The sequence below is a fragment of the Nannobrachium achirus genome (genome assembly GCF_963921795.1).
Source record: "Nannobrachium achirus genome assembly, chromosome: 11".
Classification (NCBI taxonomy): domain Eukaryota; kingdom Metazoa; phylum Chordata; class Actinopteri; order Myctophiformes; family Myctophidae; genus Nannobrachium; species Nannobrachium achirus.
This window is the reverse complement of record NC_137820.1, coordinates 44,660,289-44,678,792: the sequence shown is the minus strand read 5'-3', so window position 1 is coordinate 44,678,792 and position 18,504 is coordinate 44,660,289. Positions and strand designations below refer to the sequence as shown.

The following is an 18,504-nucleotide window of genomic DNA, read 5'->3' as shown; positions in this document are numbered from 1 at the left end:
CTGCTACTTTTACTTCAGTAAAAACATCCGAGTACGTCTTCCACCACTCGCTACAATTAACAGGTTGTCAAAGTGCACGGAGGTGTTATCTCTCCACACTGATCTCCTGCATTAACCACGAAGCCCTGCATATTCAGAATTAAACACTAATTAATCAATTAAGTGTGAACGCGGCGCTAACTGAGCTCCGTTCTTTATCTATCACACAGCTGCCTCGCCTCAGTCCTCTGGAGACGCTCCTGTCTGGCACCGACCACGTCTCTTTTGTTAGAGCTTAATTAATTCCATTTCTCTTACTATTGCATTGTGCCACCGGTCCGCCACTGCTGATTTAGTGATTTAGTCTCTCTCTCTCTCTCTCTCTCTCTCTCTCTCTCTCTCTGTCTCTGTCTCTCTCTCTGTCTCTCCACCCTCCCTCCCTCTGCTGCTTTTTCCCTCCCTCTGCTGCTTTTTAAAGGTGTTATGAAGGTGTGAGGGACACTGGGTGTCTCTGATATATCTGGGACTGACTCTCCTTTTCAGTTGCCTACTTCAATTAGTGGCGGAGTGGCCTGGCAGCTTTGCTGCTCAGTTTGCTGCGTGACGGGGTAGCTCGTCGAAAATAATAACTGATGAAAAAGGCTTAAAACCACTTACAACGTGGCTTTGGCATATTTATCATTGGTCGGGAATAAATACACTCAAACGTTACAGAAATTTTAAAAAACCCATTTCAAAGATATTCCAATAATTTTAAACAGTTTCAAACGTTTACAAATTTGCATTTTGAGCTTGCAGTCGGCATACATAGGGCTTAATCACTTCACAGCATCCCTTGTCTGGTGGGAACATTAGCCAGAAATAGCCGATCTAAAAGCTCACAACGCGTTGCGGGGGTAGAGGGAGAGATTTGGCGTAGACCAAAAGCGGTCCAAGAGAGTAGGCCACAGCTGTAACTCAAGTCCGTTTTACTAAGACTAGAGGGGTTTAAGTGGTTAAGTGGTCAAGGAGCGCCGCTATCACTGACATGACACAGGGATGAATGGAGGCTCCTCTGACCTTTATGGAACACATTTATACATGTGGCAATAGCAATAGTAAATATTAGCAATCCCCGAAACTATGTGTCGACGTCGACGCGCGGCCTGATAAGAAACAACCCTTTCAATCATGGCGGGGGTGGATGGAAAACGGACTGGGGGAGAAGGCGAGGCAGATCTCATCCCGCTCCCCGCGCTGATAATGTCAAAGCCATCTATTTTCACGCTGCGTTTCAGGAAGCCTCTCTGTGTACCCGGGGCTGTTAGGGGAGCTGTTTCTCCCCAGTGCTGTTTATTAATAATAATAATAATAATAATAATTCAGAGGAGAGTCTCCACACGTCAGGAATGCTGATCCGTGCGCACGCACAGCAAAGCGCAGCAGCCGCCCTGTGCATACATATATCCTATATCTAAGTTGTCAGGAGGAAACCTTGTATCTCCAGCTTTTTGTGTGTTTTTTTCTTCTGTAAATGAATGCCCTTAATGTCTTCATGTAAGAGTTGTGCAAAAGTAGCAGAAATATCTGAGCTCGGAAGGTGTTGTAAACTTGTAGATAGGCTATTTCCGCTACTTTTGAAAAAATAAAGCGAGTGTGAAAGTGCGGTGTTAAATAGAATATGGATGAATAAATCCATAACCAAATAAGGCTTAGAGACAGCCAAAGGACTATATCAATACATTGTTGTATTTGAAGAGAGTCAGACAAGAGGACAAAAAAGTGAGCATACCATCCCTAGTGGAAACTTTCTCTCTCTCCCAAGATGGAGGTTAGACATCAAATATATAAAAGAATACAGTATAACCGTGGAAGTCTTTGATTGGTTCACAGATCATAACAGCAAGACAGAAACAATAGGTTCTTCACTAGTAACTTTCCACTAGCCAGAACCTAAAGTATAACCCAAACATGATCTCGTGGTCAGGGTAACCACAGTCGCATTGACTTAAGTCAAACTGTAGTTCACAGAATATGATTTCAAGGTCATATGAGCCTCATACATGGATCATGCATTTATGTATCATAATCCATATCCATCATGCGGAGGTCATTCTGTCGGTGTTAATATTGAACCACTGAAAACCACTAAAAAAAGAGGTTGTGCCTAAATAAAAACGACATTGAATCCATTGGAACACGTTTTGGACGTACAAGGTTTCCACCCGTCAGGCACGATATGCAAACGCACGCATCCCAAACGCTACAACACCTACACTCTTTCATGTGACACGGGAGAGCAATGCCAATCCCCAATCTAGCAGTGCCAGGGCATGTTTTTCATACCGCTGACTGACAATATCTGATTAGATGGGCTGTTAGGGTCGTTCTGCACAGGATAGAGGCGGAAATTGGACTCTTTATGCCTGAAAGGTATTCACACGGGGGAACACACTGCATGCGTCTTATGGTGCAACATAAGGGCTTTTTTCAACAGCACGCATTTCAACTGAAGTCAATCAAATAAGGGCAGAAGAGAAAAAAAGAGGAAGAAGAAGAGTATATCAAACACCCAAAAGCATAGATAGAACGAATTTAAAAATGAATGCATAGATGTGCATAACACAGATTTATACATGTACTTCACAGCCCATTCTATAAATCATGTATAGTATATTCATGTATAGTATATTGATGCAAATTCTACATATCTGATATAAAATTATACCCCGTCTAATTCTAGTCTGTCCCTATTGCACATCCACCACTGCTGCTAAGTTTTTCCTTTTTGCTGTTAAAGTTCCATTTATACAGATGGTTCAGAGTGTGGGTCTTGCCTGTAGCTTTTAATCGTATTTCTATCCTATCTTATGTGTCTAGTTCTTTTCTATCTTGTGTGTATGTTGTATTGCTGTTGTTGCACAGTCTTGCGGACATGTTGCATCAACATTTCACTGTTTGTACCTGTATTGATTCTCTCGGAAAGGGAACCTCCCCCTCACTAACTGCCTCTATGACAAACTAAACCTCGCATGTTCAATAAAAAATCATGTCTTAACATCCACTGAGTCAACCACAATGCACCCTAGGCATGTCATAATACAGTACATAATAGACATTCTGCTAAACTAACATATCTACAGTTTTGAGCTTTTAGCTATTGATGTATGTTACAGTATATAGGGTTTACCTGTAAGCAATGGTGGAAACTAACTAAGTACATTTACTTAAGTAATGTACACAAGTACAGTTTTGAGGTATTTGTGCTTTACTTGAGTATTTCCAATTTCCATTACTTTTACTTATACTCCACTACATCTCAGAGACAAATATTGTACTTTTACTCCACTACATTAGTTTGAAAACTTGAGTTACTAGTTACTTTGTAGATTTTGATTATCATACAAAAACATTAACCAATTAACCAATTCAGCACTATAGGCTATACATTTTGGCTATTTGAAAATAGCTGATCTACGAGCTTATACTGTAGATCTGTTATTTCAAACGATTTTTAGACATTTCATACATTTGAAAGCTTGAGAAATTTGACGTTCTGTACAATGAGTACTTTTGTAATTTAAGCAAATGTTGATACCAATACTTTTGTACTTTTACATTTTGAATTCTGGACTTTTACAGTACTTGTATTTCTACATTGCAGTATTGATACTTTTTACTTTAAGTAACACATGTGAGTACTTTTTCCACCACTGCCTGCCAGTGGTTAAATGCACACTCTGTATGGTGTGTACATACTGTAGTATTCAGTTGGACTTTAAGAAGCTAGTTTCGCTAGCATACAGCAGAGGGGGGCGAAGCAGCCGTACTAATCTCACTGCCCCATATTTATTTTTAATCTGGGCATTAATGCGTGCGATCAAATTAGCATGCTGTTTCTCGCGTGATAATCTCCCCCAGGGGCCTGCGTACTTTAGGTGAAGGTTCTTATATTGATCGCAGACGTTAAGTCAACATGCAGGCTTATGTGGCCAAGGTCCCTGCTAATAACATTCATTTGAAAGTACAATATTATTCGCAGCGCAGTATACGTTTACCCTCAAATTCAATACGAAGAGTATTGAATGTAATGCTACATTCATGATTGATTTCTTCCAAATATTAATACTGATTACTTCTTAGCCGGTCCCTGTATATTTTGTATCTCTGTTCTTTTCCACTCTGACATTGGGAGTAGGACATTATATTTGAAAGTTATACCATGTAACTTTTTTTATAAAACAAATCTTAAAATTGTCCTAACTGTTAAATCGCTAAAATTTTAGAACCCCCACTCCGTTATTTTCAGCTTCTGAAGCCTTCTCTTTATATGTTTTCTACTTAGCCGTGACAGGTGCGGGATTTCCCGGCAAAATTACGTCATCACACTACCGGCCAATCACAGCGAGGGTTATACACTGCCGGCCAATCACAGCGCATCTTGAAGTGGGGTCGCCATATTTGTAGTCGCCCGTGTGTCTCTATACTCAAAAGGTAATCTCGCCTACCAGGCAGGGTGAAGGAGTCCGTTTCTCCGGAATGCCTGAACGCACAGGAACCAGGGACCCCTCTAAAGATAGCTCTCGGCGAGGTGGAGGCAGACGCGGGGGTGTGAAGGTACGAAAAACGGCCGAAAGACGCGGACGCGACCGCGGTTTGCTATAGGGCTAATGACCACTAGTTGAGCATCTTACACAGTATAGCTTTAAGAATTTGTTGTATATTTGTTGATTTCTTGGTTTGCTTTGTATTATTTGTATTTATTTTTCGATGATACTATGGACATCATAGGCACTGTGGACTCCTAAGTCACATGACCATGTTAACACAGGTGCTTTATTAAATGATTGATCACTGATTGTTTCTGATTGGTTGCTTGCACCAGTGGAAATGTTTTTAGTGTGTTTGTCAGCCATTTGTGAAATTAGCTTGAAAAAGGTCACACCACCAAAACGTTGCTCCATTATTAATAAACTTCTCTGGAACCTAGCTACAAGCGGCAGTGTGCGGGTTAATCTGTCTCCTCGACAGAACTCTCTTCAATACAAAGAGCAGAAAATCTAGCATGTTGGGACTCCCAGGAGTCCCAGGTGAGAACATTTCAGTATCACCTCATGCGGCTGTATCATTTAGAGAGGCTCCCCAGAACATGTTTTCTTATCTTCGCAGATAAATGTTCAGTGCACACAGTTCAGACTCCTCACTGGAGGAGCTATGAGTTCTAGATGTTGTCACAAGATACACATGAGGGGATGAAAGGAGAAGACATACAGACCACAGCATGTTGAACCATTTAAAGGGGCATTTCACTTTAAAACACGTCTGGGGGTAATTTTAACGTCAGGCTTTTGTGTGCACCCCGGACACTTTTTAAGTTGCTTGATTCCATATTTAGATATTAGGTATTAATTTGATCTAACATCTTAAGCCCCTTCTTCATATAATATCCTTCTAATGAAAAGAGAGACCATAATCTTTTTGTTATTTCATTTAAAATGTCTATTGTCAGAAATGAAACATAAATATCGTCACTGTCGGGCAGAAACCTTGTATCTCCAAGTTTAAAATTTTTATGTTTTTTCGTAAAGTAAAGCACTGCTTCATCATACAAGGCCGTCGCACAAAAGTAGTGAAAACAGCTGATCTACAAGCACACAACGCCTCGCGGTGCGAGGCGTTGTGTGCTTGTAGATCAGCTGTTTTCAGCTGTTTTCAGCTGTTTTCACTACTTTTGTTTTCACTAGTTTAGTTCATTTTTTAAATGATAAATACGAAATGAACGGTTTTGGACATACAAGGTTTCCACCCATCAACGACAATATCATAACATAACATTAAGATAGAAAACAAAAATATCATCAAACATGCTGTAAATATCAAACACATCATACAGTCAACATTTCCTGAAAGGAAAGTCTGACCAGAAGCATGGATACAACATAACCCCCACTGTTCATAAACATTAAAGACCAGAGGGGGATGTACAGTATGAAAAGCAGATGGAGGTATGGATCCATCCCACACACATGCCCCCCAGCAAATCCAACCCAGGGAGCTTGTACTAAAGATAATTTAATCCACTCTTTTACACCTTCTAATACATTGAAGTTAAAGGATTCGCAACAGGACTCGAGACGGTATTGGAAGGAACCAAATGTTGATGATACCCAATCCTAGTTGAGATAGAGGGAGATCCTGAGCACAAATCGTTAATTAACCTATTAAAACCGGGAAAGCATCTGTCATTTTAGATTTTTATATACTGTATATAGCAACATACTTTTTTCTGGGGGTCCCTGGCACAAAAACATTCAGACTGGGGGGTCCACGGCCACGGGAACTACTGTTTTAGAAGGCATTTTGTAGAATCAGCCTCAGGTCTTAATGGAACACTATAAGACCTGGATCGCAAGACCTGTGTCACTTTAGATTTTAACCACTTAAAACTTTAATCTACAAGATACAAGATCTACAAGCTCATAGCCGCGCTATGAACTTGTAGATCTGCTATTATTGTGAACATTTGTGCAAATCTTTGAATATAGGCCTATGTATTTTTAATGCGATCATTTTGAACTCAAATCTTTGCTTCTGGGAGTCCCTGGAACAACATATTTTGAGATGGGGGTCTGCGGCCAAATACATATACTTCTGGGGTCCTTGACATGAAAGGTTTTGAGCACCACTGATATAGAAACATACGATTTTCAGAAAACTGTTAGGATTTAGAAGACATTTTGTGGGATCGCGTGCTCGGGTCTTACGTATGCGATAAGGTCTTGCTGCGCGGTCATTATGGCGTATATGGACACGACGGGCTGATAATTCTCCGAGGTGGAGCCTCGGGGAAAAATAAAATTAAATAAAAAGATACATAAAAGTAATAATTTGACTCAAAACTAAAAACAAGTATTTCCTTGTTTACAGACGGCTGAAAGTGTTCCACAAGTGTTGCGCTGGGCGTCCCCCCACGGGTCGCCTTGGAAAACAAGGAAGTGCTGATCAAATAAATCCATTTTCTGTTACTACGTCATCTATTTCTCGCATCAAATGTTTTTAAAAACATTCTTGAGAGCAACGTTTTGTTGTAAATGACGCTGTGTGTTTGTTTACATGGCTGACATGGTGGATACGGTACTAAATTCACACAGTGCATCCTGACTGCAGCAGGTGCTCTGAGCCGTTGATGAGCAGCGGTGAATTATAGAGTGGAGCGGTCATTATACGCCTATAATTCACCGCTGATTTCAGCGCTCGACCAATCAGAATCAAGCATTCAACCAAGCAGGGTAATAATGGGTGTAAACACATGGGATGCTAACTTACACACGGATCATCGCGGTTGTATTATTTCTTCTCCACGTGAAAGAGAAGACATTCGCAGCCGTGAACAGGAGCCGCCGCACGCACGCACAATGTGCACGCAGCACGTGCACGGAGCCATCGAAAATCAAGTAAATACAATAGGAAAAAGCCTTGGCAGTTAATCAGTGGTTCTCAATCAGTGGGTCGGGACCCCCAGCCAGGGGGTCCCCAAATTATTTTGGCGGGTGGTCCCAGATAATTAACTTAATGTGACTCTAAAATTACAAAATGAAACATTGGCCAAATTCTCAAATATTAGAGACAGAAATTTTGAAAATAGACGATCTACATGCTCACAACGCCTTGCAACACGAGGTATTGTGAGTATGTAGATCTGCTATTTTCACAATAAAACCATGTTATACAAAATATAATGCCTCAACTCTTAGTGCTCGTCAGGGTGGGGGGGGTCCCCAGTTAAAATATGATTATTTTGGGGGTCGCGGCCTGAAAAGGTTTAGAACCACTGATCTACACCAGGCAGTAAGACTCCCTAATCGGGAGATAAGTGACCGTCAGGTAGGGTTGTTCGATTAATCGATTTTTAATCGTAACCCGGTTTTTTTCCTTTGGAAGATTTAAAAAAATGGAAATCGTAAAATCGATTTTCACTTTAATTAGGGAAATTCTTACTCATTGGAGCCTTGCACGCGCAAAAAGTACACAGCCCCGTCCTCCTAAAGCAGGACGACAAGGTCCGACACCAAATTAATACTACTTTCTATCTGATGTGTAATTTCTTTGATGCGCGTTTAGCGCACGTCAGACTGAGCAGAGTTCACCAGCGCACTGCGCTCACTCGCGATGGTTCAAGCAGCAAACAGAACAAAACGCTGCTGAGCTGGTAAACTTACTTACTTGTTGTAGTTTGAAAGAAGCTTATTAATTCTGTGTTACCCACCTACTGACTGTAGTCTACTCCTAGTCCTACTGTCCCTGTCACTGTGTTAATTTTGCGTCGGGAAGCGAAGCGCTTCGCCTCCGTTTACAATCAGTCAACATCTCCGTGCATGAGTGGTGCAGGGCAGGGGCGTAGCCAGGAATTACATTTTGGTAGGCGAAATGCCTACCAAAATGCCTCACCAGCCTCCAAGAGCTGGCTTGTTTTGGCTGTTTTGTCACTCACTATTGATAATGAAACACTAAGGACGCTAAGTTGTATGTGATTGTTGCACAACTAAAGTTATTATTATTAATACCCTTATTGTTTTATTGCATTTTGCTATTTGGCTATATAAAAAAAATCAAAAAATGAAACAATAATGAAAAAAAAAACATTTCCTTGCATTTTTTAAATGAAAACAAAATAGTTGAAACAATGTATTATTCTTTTAACAAAAAATCGAAATCGAAATCGAAAATCGGGATTTCAGAGAAAATAATCGAGATTTTATTTTTTGGCCATATCGAACAACCCTACCGTCAGGTCACATGTATATGTTACAGTTAGATTGGGTAACTCAGTTAGATCGTGGTAAGAGCACTCGTTTTGTCGTTCACCACACACCCCTACCACCACCTGGATCAATTCACTTTGATAGTCTCTTATCAGCGCACCTGTGTAATTCTGCATAATCACCATGAGATGGCGACAACAGCCATTCACTTGTGTAGTCGCTCGTTTGCGACCCCTCTTTCTTCGTTTATCTACTAGCCTAGCTCAGCTGTGTTTAGCCATTGGCTTACTATGCCTAACTCTAACCCTAACCCTAACCTCAGTAAAACTATGCCTAACCCTAACCCTAACCTCCGCGGGGTGAGGCGCTATCATTCCTGCCGACGCTACGTTGTCGTTGTCGTGGATCAAAGCGACCGCTTGTTCCGCCCCGCGCCGCACGACGAGCGCTCCGGTTCTCGATCTAACTGATTCTCGAACTAGCGGTGACATATACACCGCTTTGCGTGATTTTAGGGCAAAATCTGTAGGAGCAGCGTCCAAAAATGTACTATGGCACTCCAAGTGTTAAACACGGCCCCGCCCAGCCCTCCAGTACCTGTATCCACTCTGAGTGTCGACGCAGGTTCCTCCGTGGAGGCAGGGGTTGACGGGGTGGGACGCACACGGCTGGTGGAGCAGCTCCCGCGCGGCGCAGCCGCACACGGCCGAGGTGGAGGCCGTCAGCGCCACCAGGGAGAAGCTCCCGCCGTCCAGCAGGGTGGGCGCGTCGCCCACGCTCAGCCAAGTGGAGCAGCCTCCGGCGGCCCGGCAGTCGGCGCGCGCACACTCGTCCACCTGCACCTGGCTCACGTTCACGCGCAGGATGGACTGCAGCTGTGGAGACATCATTATCTCATCATCACCACATGCGGTGAAATAATAGGCTTTCTCCAGCACACTGGAGATAACACACAGATACGGATACTTTCACACACTGTGCACACACACACTAGGGAGGGCATCACTGGGCAGATATATTACTCAAAATCACGATTATTTGAAACTTCTGCCCCGATTACGATTAATGGAACCATTACTGTATGTGAACATAAAATGAAATGGTATAGCAGTTTGGTTATTTTAGCTATTTGAGTTTTAAGTTCTGTTACATTGCTTTGTCGATTCCTTCATATAACTAACTAACTAAATATATATATATATATATATATATATATATATAAACATGCTTCTTCATTAATTGGTTATAGGCTTAAGCTGGTCATTGGTTCTATTATCGGTTTAATTTATTTTCGATTGATTGCTACTGATATACAGTATACAGATTATTTTATATTACATGAATTACATAAATATTACAAATCTTTTGCTGGGGACCCCCTGGAACCCCCTCCAGGACCCCTGAGGTTCCGCGGTCCGCACTTTGAGAACCACTGCTAACCAACCCAAAGAACCACTGACAAACCTGAATGTCTGAGTACGTGTAGTTCTACACTTTAATAACAGATATCTGTTCTGTTAAAGGAGTAGTAATGATCTTTTTTCTATTGATTACTCACGCCATGGAGACTTGAGTTCAATAATATTTTTAGTTTTTTGTCGCATTCCTAAGACAATAATTTGATTACAGTAAATTTACCCCCGTTGATTCCGGATCTGGAACGAAAAAAAAGAAAGAAAAAAAAAAAAGTAATTTTGGGGGTGAACGTTGTTGGTGAATCAACTGTGTTATGAGTAATAAAGTGAATCAACTTGTGGCAGTTACATATATACTGTATATATCGATTAGCTTATCGCCGCTAGCTTAGTGGAAACCAGATGAATCTGCCAGTGCAGATAGTCTACACAGTGATATTAGTCTGGCCATGCCCGGCTATATCATCGCTTGGGGGCAGACACCTTGTCCAAAACCTTTCCTTTTTTATTATTATTTAAAAAAATAATCACTCTGTGAGCTTAAAAGCCCTATTTTAAACTTTGTTGTATGAATCGATGATGCCACACATGGCAAAGTTAACTTTTTTATGTTATATATATATATATATATATATATATATATTCTATTTTCACAATGTTTTAAAAAGTGTTGAAGATGGTTAAATGCACAGTGATAGCAGCAGTGTTATCGCAAGGTAACAAGTTCAGCGAGACAGTGAATGGAGAATGACAAGAGCGGATGGATTGCAGGAGAATTGAGGGTGGATGTACACCATGGTGTAAGAGAGAGGAGGTGGAGGATAGACACCAGATAAAAGAAGAGTGATGCAAGCACACCACAGGGGGGCAGGGCTTAAGCACACAAGCAGTTGGTGGTAAAACGAAAAAAGAGCAGATAAAATTCCAGTTATCACCCAGCCTCCCCCCCCAGGCTCCTCAATGTATCACTTGATGTACGAGCCCAGATCTCTATCTACAAGAAGAGTGCTTCCATGCCGCCGTTACTCAACCTGTGGTCCGCAGACCACTAGTGGTCCATGGCGTAATTACAGGTGGTCAATGGGAAAATGTTTTAAAGGGTTTAATATGTATTATAGGGCACTTGTTAAATGTATCAAAAACATGATTCCATAGTATTCATAATGTTAAGAGGCGTAAAGTGGGCAATAAAAACTTGTCATGAAATATTTACAGGTTAAGGGCTTGGTATATTATGTTTATTATTAAAATGTTATTTATTTAATTGCACGTGGTGTTGCGCACCAACATTAGCCGATCTACAAGTTCACAATGCGTCGCAGTGCGATGCATTGTGAGCTGGTAGATCGTCTAATTTCGGTGTGTGTGATATAGGCACACAACAAAGTATAAATCTTGCTTTGAGATTAATGTTAAATATGAATAAAACAAATATTTATAAATGTCTTCTTTTAAACTATTTATGACATATAGCTACTGTATATACCGTATAGCTGTGGGGAGGTGAGGTGGGGTGGTCCTGGGGGGATAGACGGATGTAAAAGAAAATCAAGGTTGAGAACCCACTGCTCTTTCATGCTAACCTCCTTTTTACGCACGGCGAGGGTTCCGTGCAGCTTCTCCGGCCGCATGTACCCCGTGTCGGCGAACACGGAGAAGTGAATGTCCAGGGTCTTCTCCCCCGTGTCCGCGATGCTGAAAATGTTCACGCTCGCCGGTCTGACGGACAGGGATTCAGCCAGGAAATCCCACAGGGCCTCCAGCCGACTCTTCCCCCGGACGTGCAGGTCGATAAACTCCCGGGCCGTGATGCCTGGCGGGAGATAAAGAGGGGAGGAGGGGGGGTGAGGGGGGTGAGGGCAGACAGTGACAGCTAAAGGAGTTGATCAAAGGCTGCTCGGTTACGGATTCCGTTGGCCTATCATCGTCTGCCTGCTCGCTCATTGATCCTCATTGTTCCTGAGCTGATTCCTGTCCGCGAGGTGAGCGAGTCATGAGACATTTATAAACAGTGGTGGGAAGTAATTAAACTACATTTACTCAAGTACCGTACCTAGGCTATAAGTGCAATTCCGAGGTACATGTACTTTATTTTTGAGTATTTCCATCTTTCGACACTTTATTCTAATCCAATGGTTCTCAAACTTTGAAATTTGAAGGTCTCCCGGCTCTCCCCTTTAACTTTGACAGTGTACAAATGTTACCAAATGGACCTGTTGTAGGGTCCATTTGGTTTCATTTGTACACTGTCAAAGTTACAGACTTGTAAGGGTCAATTTAGACCCCCATAAAGGAACCCCTGAGAGTCCCTGAAATCCACTTTGGGAACCTACTAATCTATGCCATTACTTCTCAGAGGCAATCTCAGATGCTTCGTACTGTGCAACAATTATTTTGAAAACTTACTGCAGATTTACAGTAGATCTGTTATTACAAAGCATACATTAACCACTTGAGACCTATTTTGTATTTCAGCTATTTGAGGAGAACTGATAGATAAATAATAGGAGGATCACATACGTGTGCTCACTTTCACTGAGCCCACAATAATCTGAGTACCACCTCTGTCATGAGACATTTAAAAAGCATCTTTTATTTCCCTGCCCAGAACAATTTTGCATCTGACGTGTGAGAGATGTTCATGACCTTGCAATCAATCAGATTTGTGGTGCCACCCTCCAATAAATATCCTGAAGGTTGGAGAAAGGCATCTTTAATCTCCACAAGGGACCGGCTTAGAGTCAGAGGTAGCCGTAATAGCCTTCAACTCCAGCCTTTTAAATGTCAAGGGCCTGAATGTGACACCTCCAAAATTGACCTTTACTGGGACTTTTCCAAGAGAGATAGATGTACAACTTGAAGCAACCAATATAAACTTTACAGTTTAAAAAGAATACGAAAGACAATAATAGCACCAGTGGGGTGCGGAAATTCTCGCCTTGACAATGACTCGAAGTGCTAGATAAAGCGAGCATAAAAGAATTCTCCCGAAAGCCTATCATTTCAGCCTTGAACGCTTTGACAGGCTGATAATCATCCAATGACAAAGTATCAATTAATCCACGGCTGTGACAGATGCTGTTGTCTCTCTGTATCAGTCGCCGGAAGACAGAGCCGCCATAAAGCCTGAGTTACATGCGCGGGTGTTGCGTATACGAGAAATAGCCAATCTACAAACCCTCAAGTTGTGAGCTTGCACTGCAGATCTGCGAGTTTCAGTGTGTAGGAGCCGCTCGCTCACTAAATTTAAATGCCGGCTTAACAGCGGTGCAAGATGAATGCTCAATGTGGGTGGACAGGCAACTGTAACATGGGAAATCAAATGGAAAAAAGTAATTATTTTTTATAGCTTTTCAAACAGCCAGAAGCAGAGGCTGCTTGGTGCATGGCTAAGTAGTCAAAACAACTATCGTCCAGCGGCCAAACCACAGACACATTGTCATGAAACACAGATAATAAGCATATCGTCGCTGTCGGGCAGAGACCTTCTCTCCTCCATATTTCAACTTTATATCGTCGTTGTCGTTTTGCATTTATTATTTTAAAAATGATTTAAACTAGTGAAAATAGCCGATCTACAAAAGCACACAACGCCTCGCACCACAAGGCGTTGTGTGCTTGTAGATCTGCTGTTTTCACTACCTGTGCGACGGCCTTGTATGATGAAGCAGGGCTTTACTTAGTGAAAAAAATTACAAAAGTGAAACTTGGAGATACAATTTCTGCCCGACAATGACGATATGTTTTTTTCTCTCTATAACCCATTAAGACTCGAGGCTGATTCTACAAATGCCTTCTAAATCAGTAGTTCTCAAACTTCTTCGTGCCAAGAGCCACCAAAATGATGTGTATTTTGGCCATGGACTCCCCATCTGGAAATGTTTTGTGCCAGCGACCCCCAAAAGGTAACATGTCATTAGGTCGAACAGACTTTGGATCGACCACCAAACTCTAACCCAAACCCTAATCCTAACCTCAGTAAAACTATGCCTAAACCTAACCCTAACCCTAACCCTAACCTCAGTAACCGTGACGCGGGTGATTATCTAACCTGCCGACGCTTGCGGGTGATTATCTAACCTGCCGACGCTGTTCGACCCAACGGGAGTTTGACCTATGGGTTAGTCCCCCGCCCGGAAGAGAAATAAATTCAAAAACAGCAGATGTACAAGCTTGCAGCGCGGCACAAAGTGATGCTCCGTGAGCTTCTATATCTGCTATTTTGGAATAGCCAACACACAGAATAAACTGTGGATGAAGGGGTTAAGAGGCTAAAATGGGTTAACATTTTTAAGTTAATACCCTACTGCAACACGTTAACACCGTGATGTGTTGTGAGCTTGTAGATCAGTTATTCTTGCTATTTCAGAAACAAAGTGGTCAAGAAACGAAGTGGTCAAGTCTGTGGTCTAAAGCCACCGTTTCCCAAACGGGTCGGGGGACCCATGTTTAGGTTGTGGACAAATTTGTATGGGTTGAGAGTAAACATCTCCTTTTTATAGTTTCCTACATTTAAATAAAATACTTTCTATTCTACTAAGAAGTAGTGAAAGGGAAGCGACGTGTTGTGACCTTATACAGTAGATCTGCTATTTTCACTAGTTTGGGTCCCAGGCAAACTTTCTCTTTTGGTTGTGAACTCAAGTCTCCATGGCATGTCATTTTGGGGGTTGAACTACTCCTTTAAGCTCAAACACTGGTCTGATTAGCCTGTATGAATATTTCACCTATGAAAAGTATTTAACAAGAACTCATGACTAAATAATAACTATATTGGATTCCATTTCCTGATAAATAAATGTACCGTTGTACAGTGGTGGTATACATGTGAAATATGTGAAATATACGTGTCACATTAGTAGTACCAGTGAAACGCAGTGAGCCCGAGGACAGGATGGCCTTCTCCTCCAGCTCTCGGACGTGAACTCGGACCCCCGAGATCACGTCGGGCCACACCCCGTCGGACACGCCCACCCTCAACCAGTAGCTTCCCACCGGGGTGTTCTGATGAATGGTGAGCGCTCCAGAGCTCTGGTTTAGGCTGAAGTACCTGGGGGGGAGACAGAGAGAGACAGAGAGAGACAGAGCGAGACAGAAAGAGAGAGGTGAGAGACAGAGAGGATGGATGGAGGGAGAGTGAGAGAAATATAGAGACAGTGAGAGACAGACAGACAGACAGAGTGAGAGAAAGAGGGGGCTGTAAGTGACAGCTTCAATGGAAGAAAAGTAAAACCAAACACATTCATTTTTTAGCTTCTGTTCAAAGAATAAACGATATGACAGATGGTAGAGAGACAAGAGTAAATTAGCGAGAGGTACCAAGTTACTATATTTATATATATATTAGGGATGGGACGATATGAAAATGTCATATCAGGATTATTGTGACAACAGAAATCGTGATTTACGATATTATCGCGATAATCAAAATCCATTATTCTGGGGCGGAACATTTGCCAAAAAATAGCAGATCTACAAGCTCACAACGCGTCGCAACGTGTTGTGATTGTGGATCGGCTATTTTTTTGGCCAAGACATTTGATAGAGAGTAAAAAAAGACTATTTCAAGTACCTATATTATAAGGGCCTTTTACCAATTATAGAGGATTTAAACTATACCGGATATGCAGCTCGGCAAATAAAAAGTGAATTGATCCCAGTGCATGATGGAGGACATATCACGATATATTAAATCTCCACGATGCGATTATCATGAGTGTTTTTTATCACGATAAACGATAATATCGTTTATCGTCCCATCCCTAATATATATATATATATATATATATATATATATATATATATATATATATATATACTGTATATACAGTATATGTTTGTGTGTGTGTGTGTGTGTGTGTGTGTGTGTGTGTGTGTATACAGTATACACACGCATACTGTATATATATATTTGTGTGTGTGTGTGTGCGCGCGCTGCGCATGCGTGCGTGCGTAACTGTGTAACTGTGTATATATGTATAAGAAAGGAGAAAGGAGAACAATTCTACGGTGTGGACACTTCTGTGGCTCCAACAAAAGGGCTCGATAGTTGTCATAGTAACTGTCAGAACTTGTGATATGAATAAAACAAATATGCAATTGGCATGGCTAATCTGATCTCTCAGAGTGTGAATACTGAGCGGGCTTGCAGCGAGGTCCCTGGCAGACCCTCCGCCTCAGCTGCGTCGGCACGGACAGACACTTTCATGGCCGGAACCGCAGCGGCGCACCGCTAGATTGCCCCGTCTGTTTGAATTCTGATTTCAATCTCCCGATAAGCGGGCCGCGCAGTGATTAAATTTCCCCCAGAAAGTGTTCTGCTCGTCACAGGCCTGGGACTTTTACACTTGAAGACCTGACGATGGAGCTTGTCAAGGAACGGACGTCTGGGATGGAGCGATATCGACTGAATGACCCGAAGCCTTTTCTGCGCCGCAATATTATAGCTTCACTTTCACATAAATGGTTAACGATTTTCTATAGACCAGGTTGGAATGTTTTGTAAACAAACGTGTAGAGCGGAATGTCCAGGTAGAATGGATATCTATGGATATCTTTATTAGCTACGTCTAGTTTGTGGAACAAATTCATATTTTTCTACTAGTCAATTAGCAATATCTTAACCCATTTAGTGCTCCAGAAATGAACGGGTTAACATGTCCAGCGTGCCTCCCGCAGGCTGCATCCACGACCGTTGTCTTATTTTGAAGGCCAGAAGTCCATAGCGTAAACACTTCCGGTTTGACGTCATGACGTCATTCACCGGAAGCGATCGTCATCAACATGCGGTTGTGTAATGGCCGATCGATGCCTTTCAACATGTGTTTTATTAGCGAGAATCTAATGCCATCCTTGGCTTTAAAAGTGTTGTTTCGAGATAATGGACATTAAAGATGAGATTCCCCGTCGGCCTACATGTTAAGGGATTACTATTTTGTGCACGTGCATCCGTGATGATGATGAATCAGCGAGTCCAATCGTGCCAATCGTTTCCAACGGACCCTCGGGTAAGAACGCCAGCGTTACTCTATATACAGTACTTTTCGCGAGTATACTCGGGATCGGCACTCTAAATACTTGAGTATTTTTCACGAGTATACTCGGGATCGGCTAGAAATGAGTTAAGTGTTCTGTTCTTCCAGAAATATGGTTAACGAATAATACTGCTCCATATAATAATAATAATACCCGCCGGCATTATTTAATTGGAAAATAGATTTTTCAGTTGTGGTGATCCGATGATGATTTGGTCTATTGCAGGGGTCTTCAACAAGGGGTCCGGGACCCCTAGGGGGTCCTCCCGGCTCCTCCGAGTTACTACAGGGGGGCCTCTACATTTTTGTGTGATAGGAACATTTTGTTTTAGTTTATTAATTTGTTTATTTTGTTAACAATTGAACCTTAGCATCCCTATTCTGAGGAGAACAGTATAGCAGAAAATAGCCGATCTAGACCAGTGGTTCACAACCTTTTCAGGCCATGACCGCCAAAATAATTGGGGACCCCTCCACCCTGACGAGCACTAAGAGTTGAGGCATTACATATTGTATAACAGATCTACATGCTCACAACGCCTCGCAACGCTCACAATTTCTGCCTCCAATATTTGAGAATTTGGCCAATGTTTAACTTGTCATTTTAGAGGTATTAAAAAGTACTTTAATTCTCACTTTATATACCCTCCATACACTTAAACGTTATGTTGGTTTGTTTACTTTTGAGAAAACAATGTTTCACATTAAGCTAATCATGGGGATCCCCCAAAATAATTTGGGGTCCCGACCCTAGACTAGAGTGAGGTTGTAGATCGGTTATTTTTGGCAAAGCGTTTTAGTGTAGAGTGGGGGAAAGAGCAGACCAAGTACAGAGCCAAAGATCAAGTTTACAAATATTGAGTGTTTAAGTGGTTAAATACACATTAACATTATGAATCCAACATAAAAAGAGAAACATTAATATCCACAACACTGACTACAGTGTTGTCAAACAAGTCTATGGAGCTATATCAATCTATGAAAGAGTTAAATCTGTGGGGGTCCCTGCTTCATCTCTCTCTTTCAGCTAAGGGGTGCTTGGCCTGAAAAACATTGAAGACCCCTTGGTCTATTGTATTATTGTATGCATATTGTATAGAATTAGCACATGTTTGTACAGTATGTTTATTTTCTTGTTTGTGTTTTCATGAGTCGTCCATATGGCTGTTAATGTTTGTATTTTAATGTAGTTTTACCCACAGCCAACTACAGTATATAAGTTTTCATTTTTCAACTATATTTCAGTGGGCCAGTGCGACCTGTTATAATTTATTCATTGTGTTTTCATTTTTATCATCTGCTGCTGGCATGAACCACAGAGAAATTGTTCCTCTT

At 41.7% G+C, this 18,504-nt stretch overlaps 1 protein-coding gene across 2 annotated transcripts in view; it reads right to left on the bottom strand.

The window, feature by feature from the left end:
* Positions 1-18,504, bottom strand: part of LOC308294749 (neural-cadherin-like) — a 209,214-nt gene that overhangs the window by 60,403 nt on the left and 130,307 nt on the right. For both annotated transcript variants that reach the window (XM_080737570.1, XM_080737571.1), the window contains 3 exons: positions 15,001-15,185; positions 11,719-11,948; positions 9,318-9,595 (listed from right to left, as the gene is read on the bottom strand). In XM_080737570.1, the coding sequence (XP_080593696.1) occupies positions 9,318-9,595; positions 11,719-11,948; positions 15,001-15,185 (693 nt within the window). The remainder of the gene's footprint in view (positions 1-9,317; positions 9,596-11,718; positions 11,949-15,000; positions 15,186-18,504) is intronic.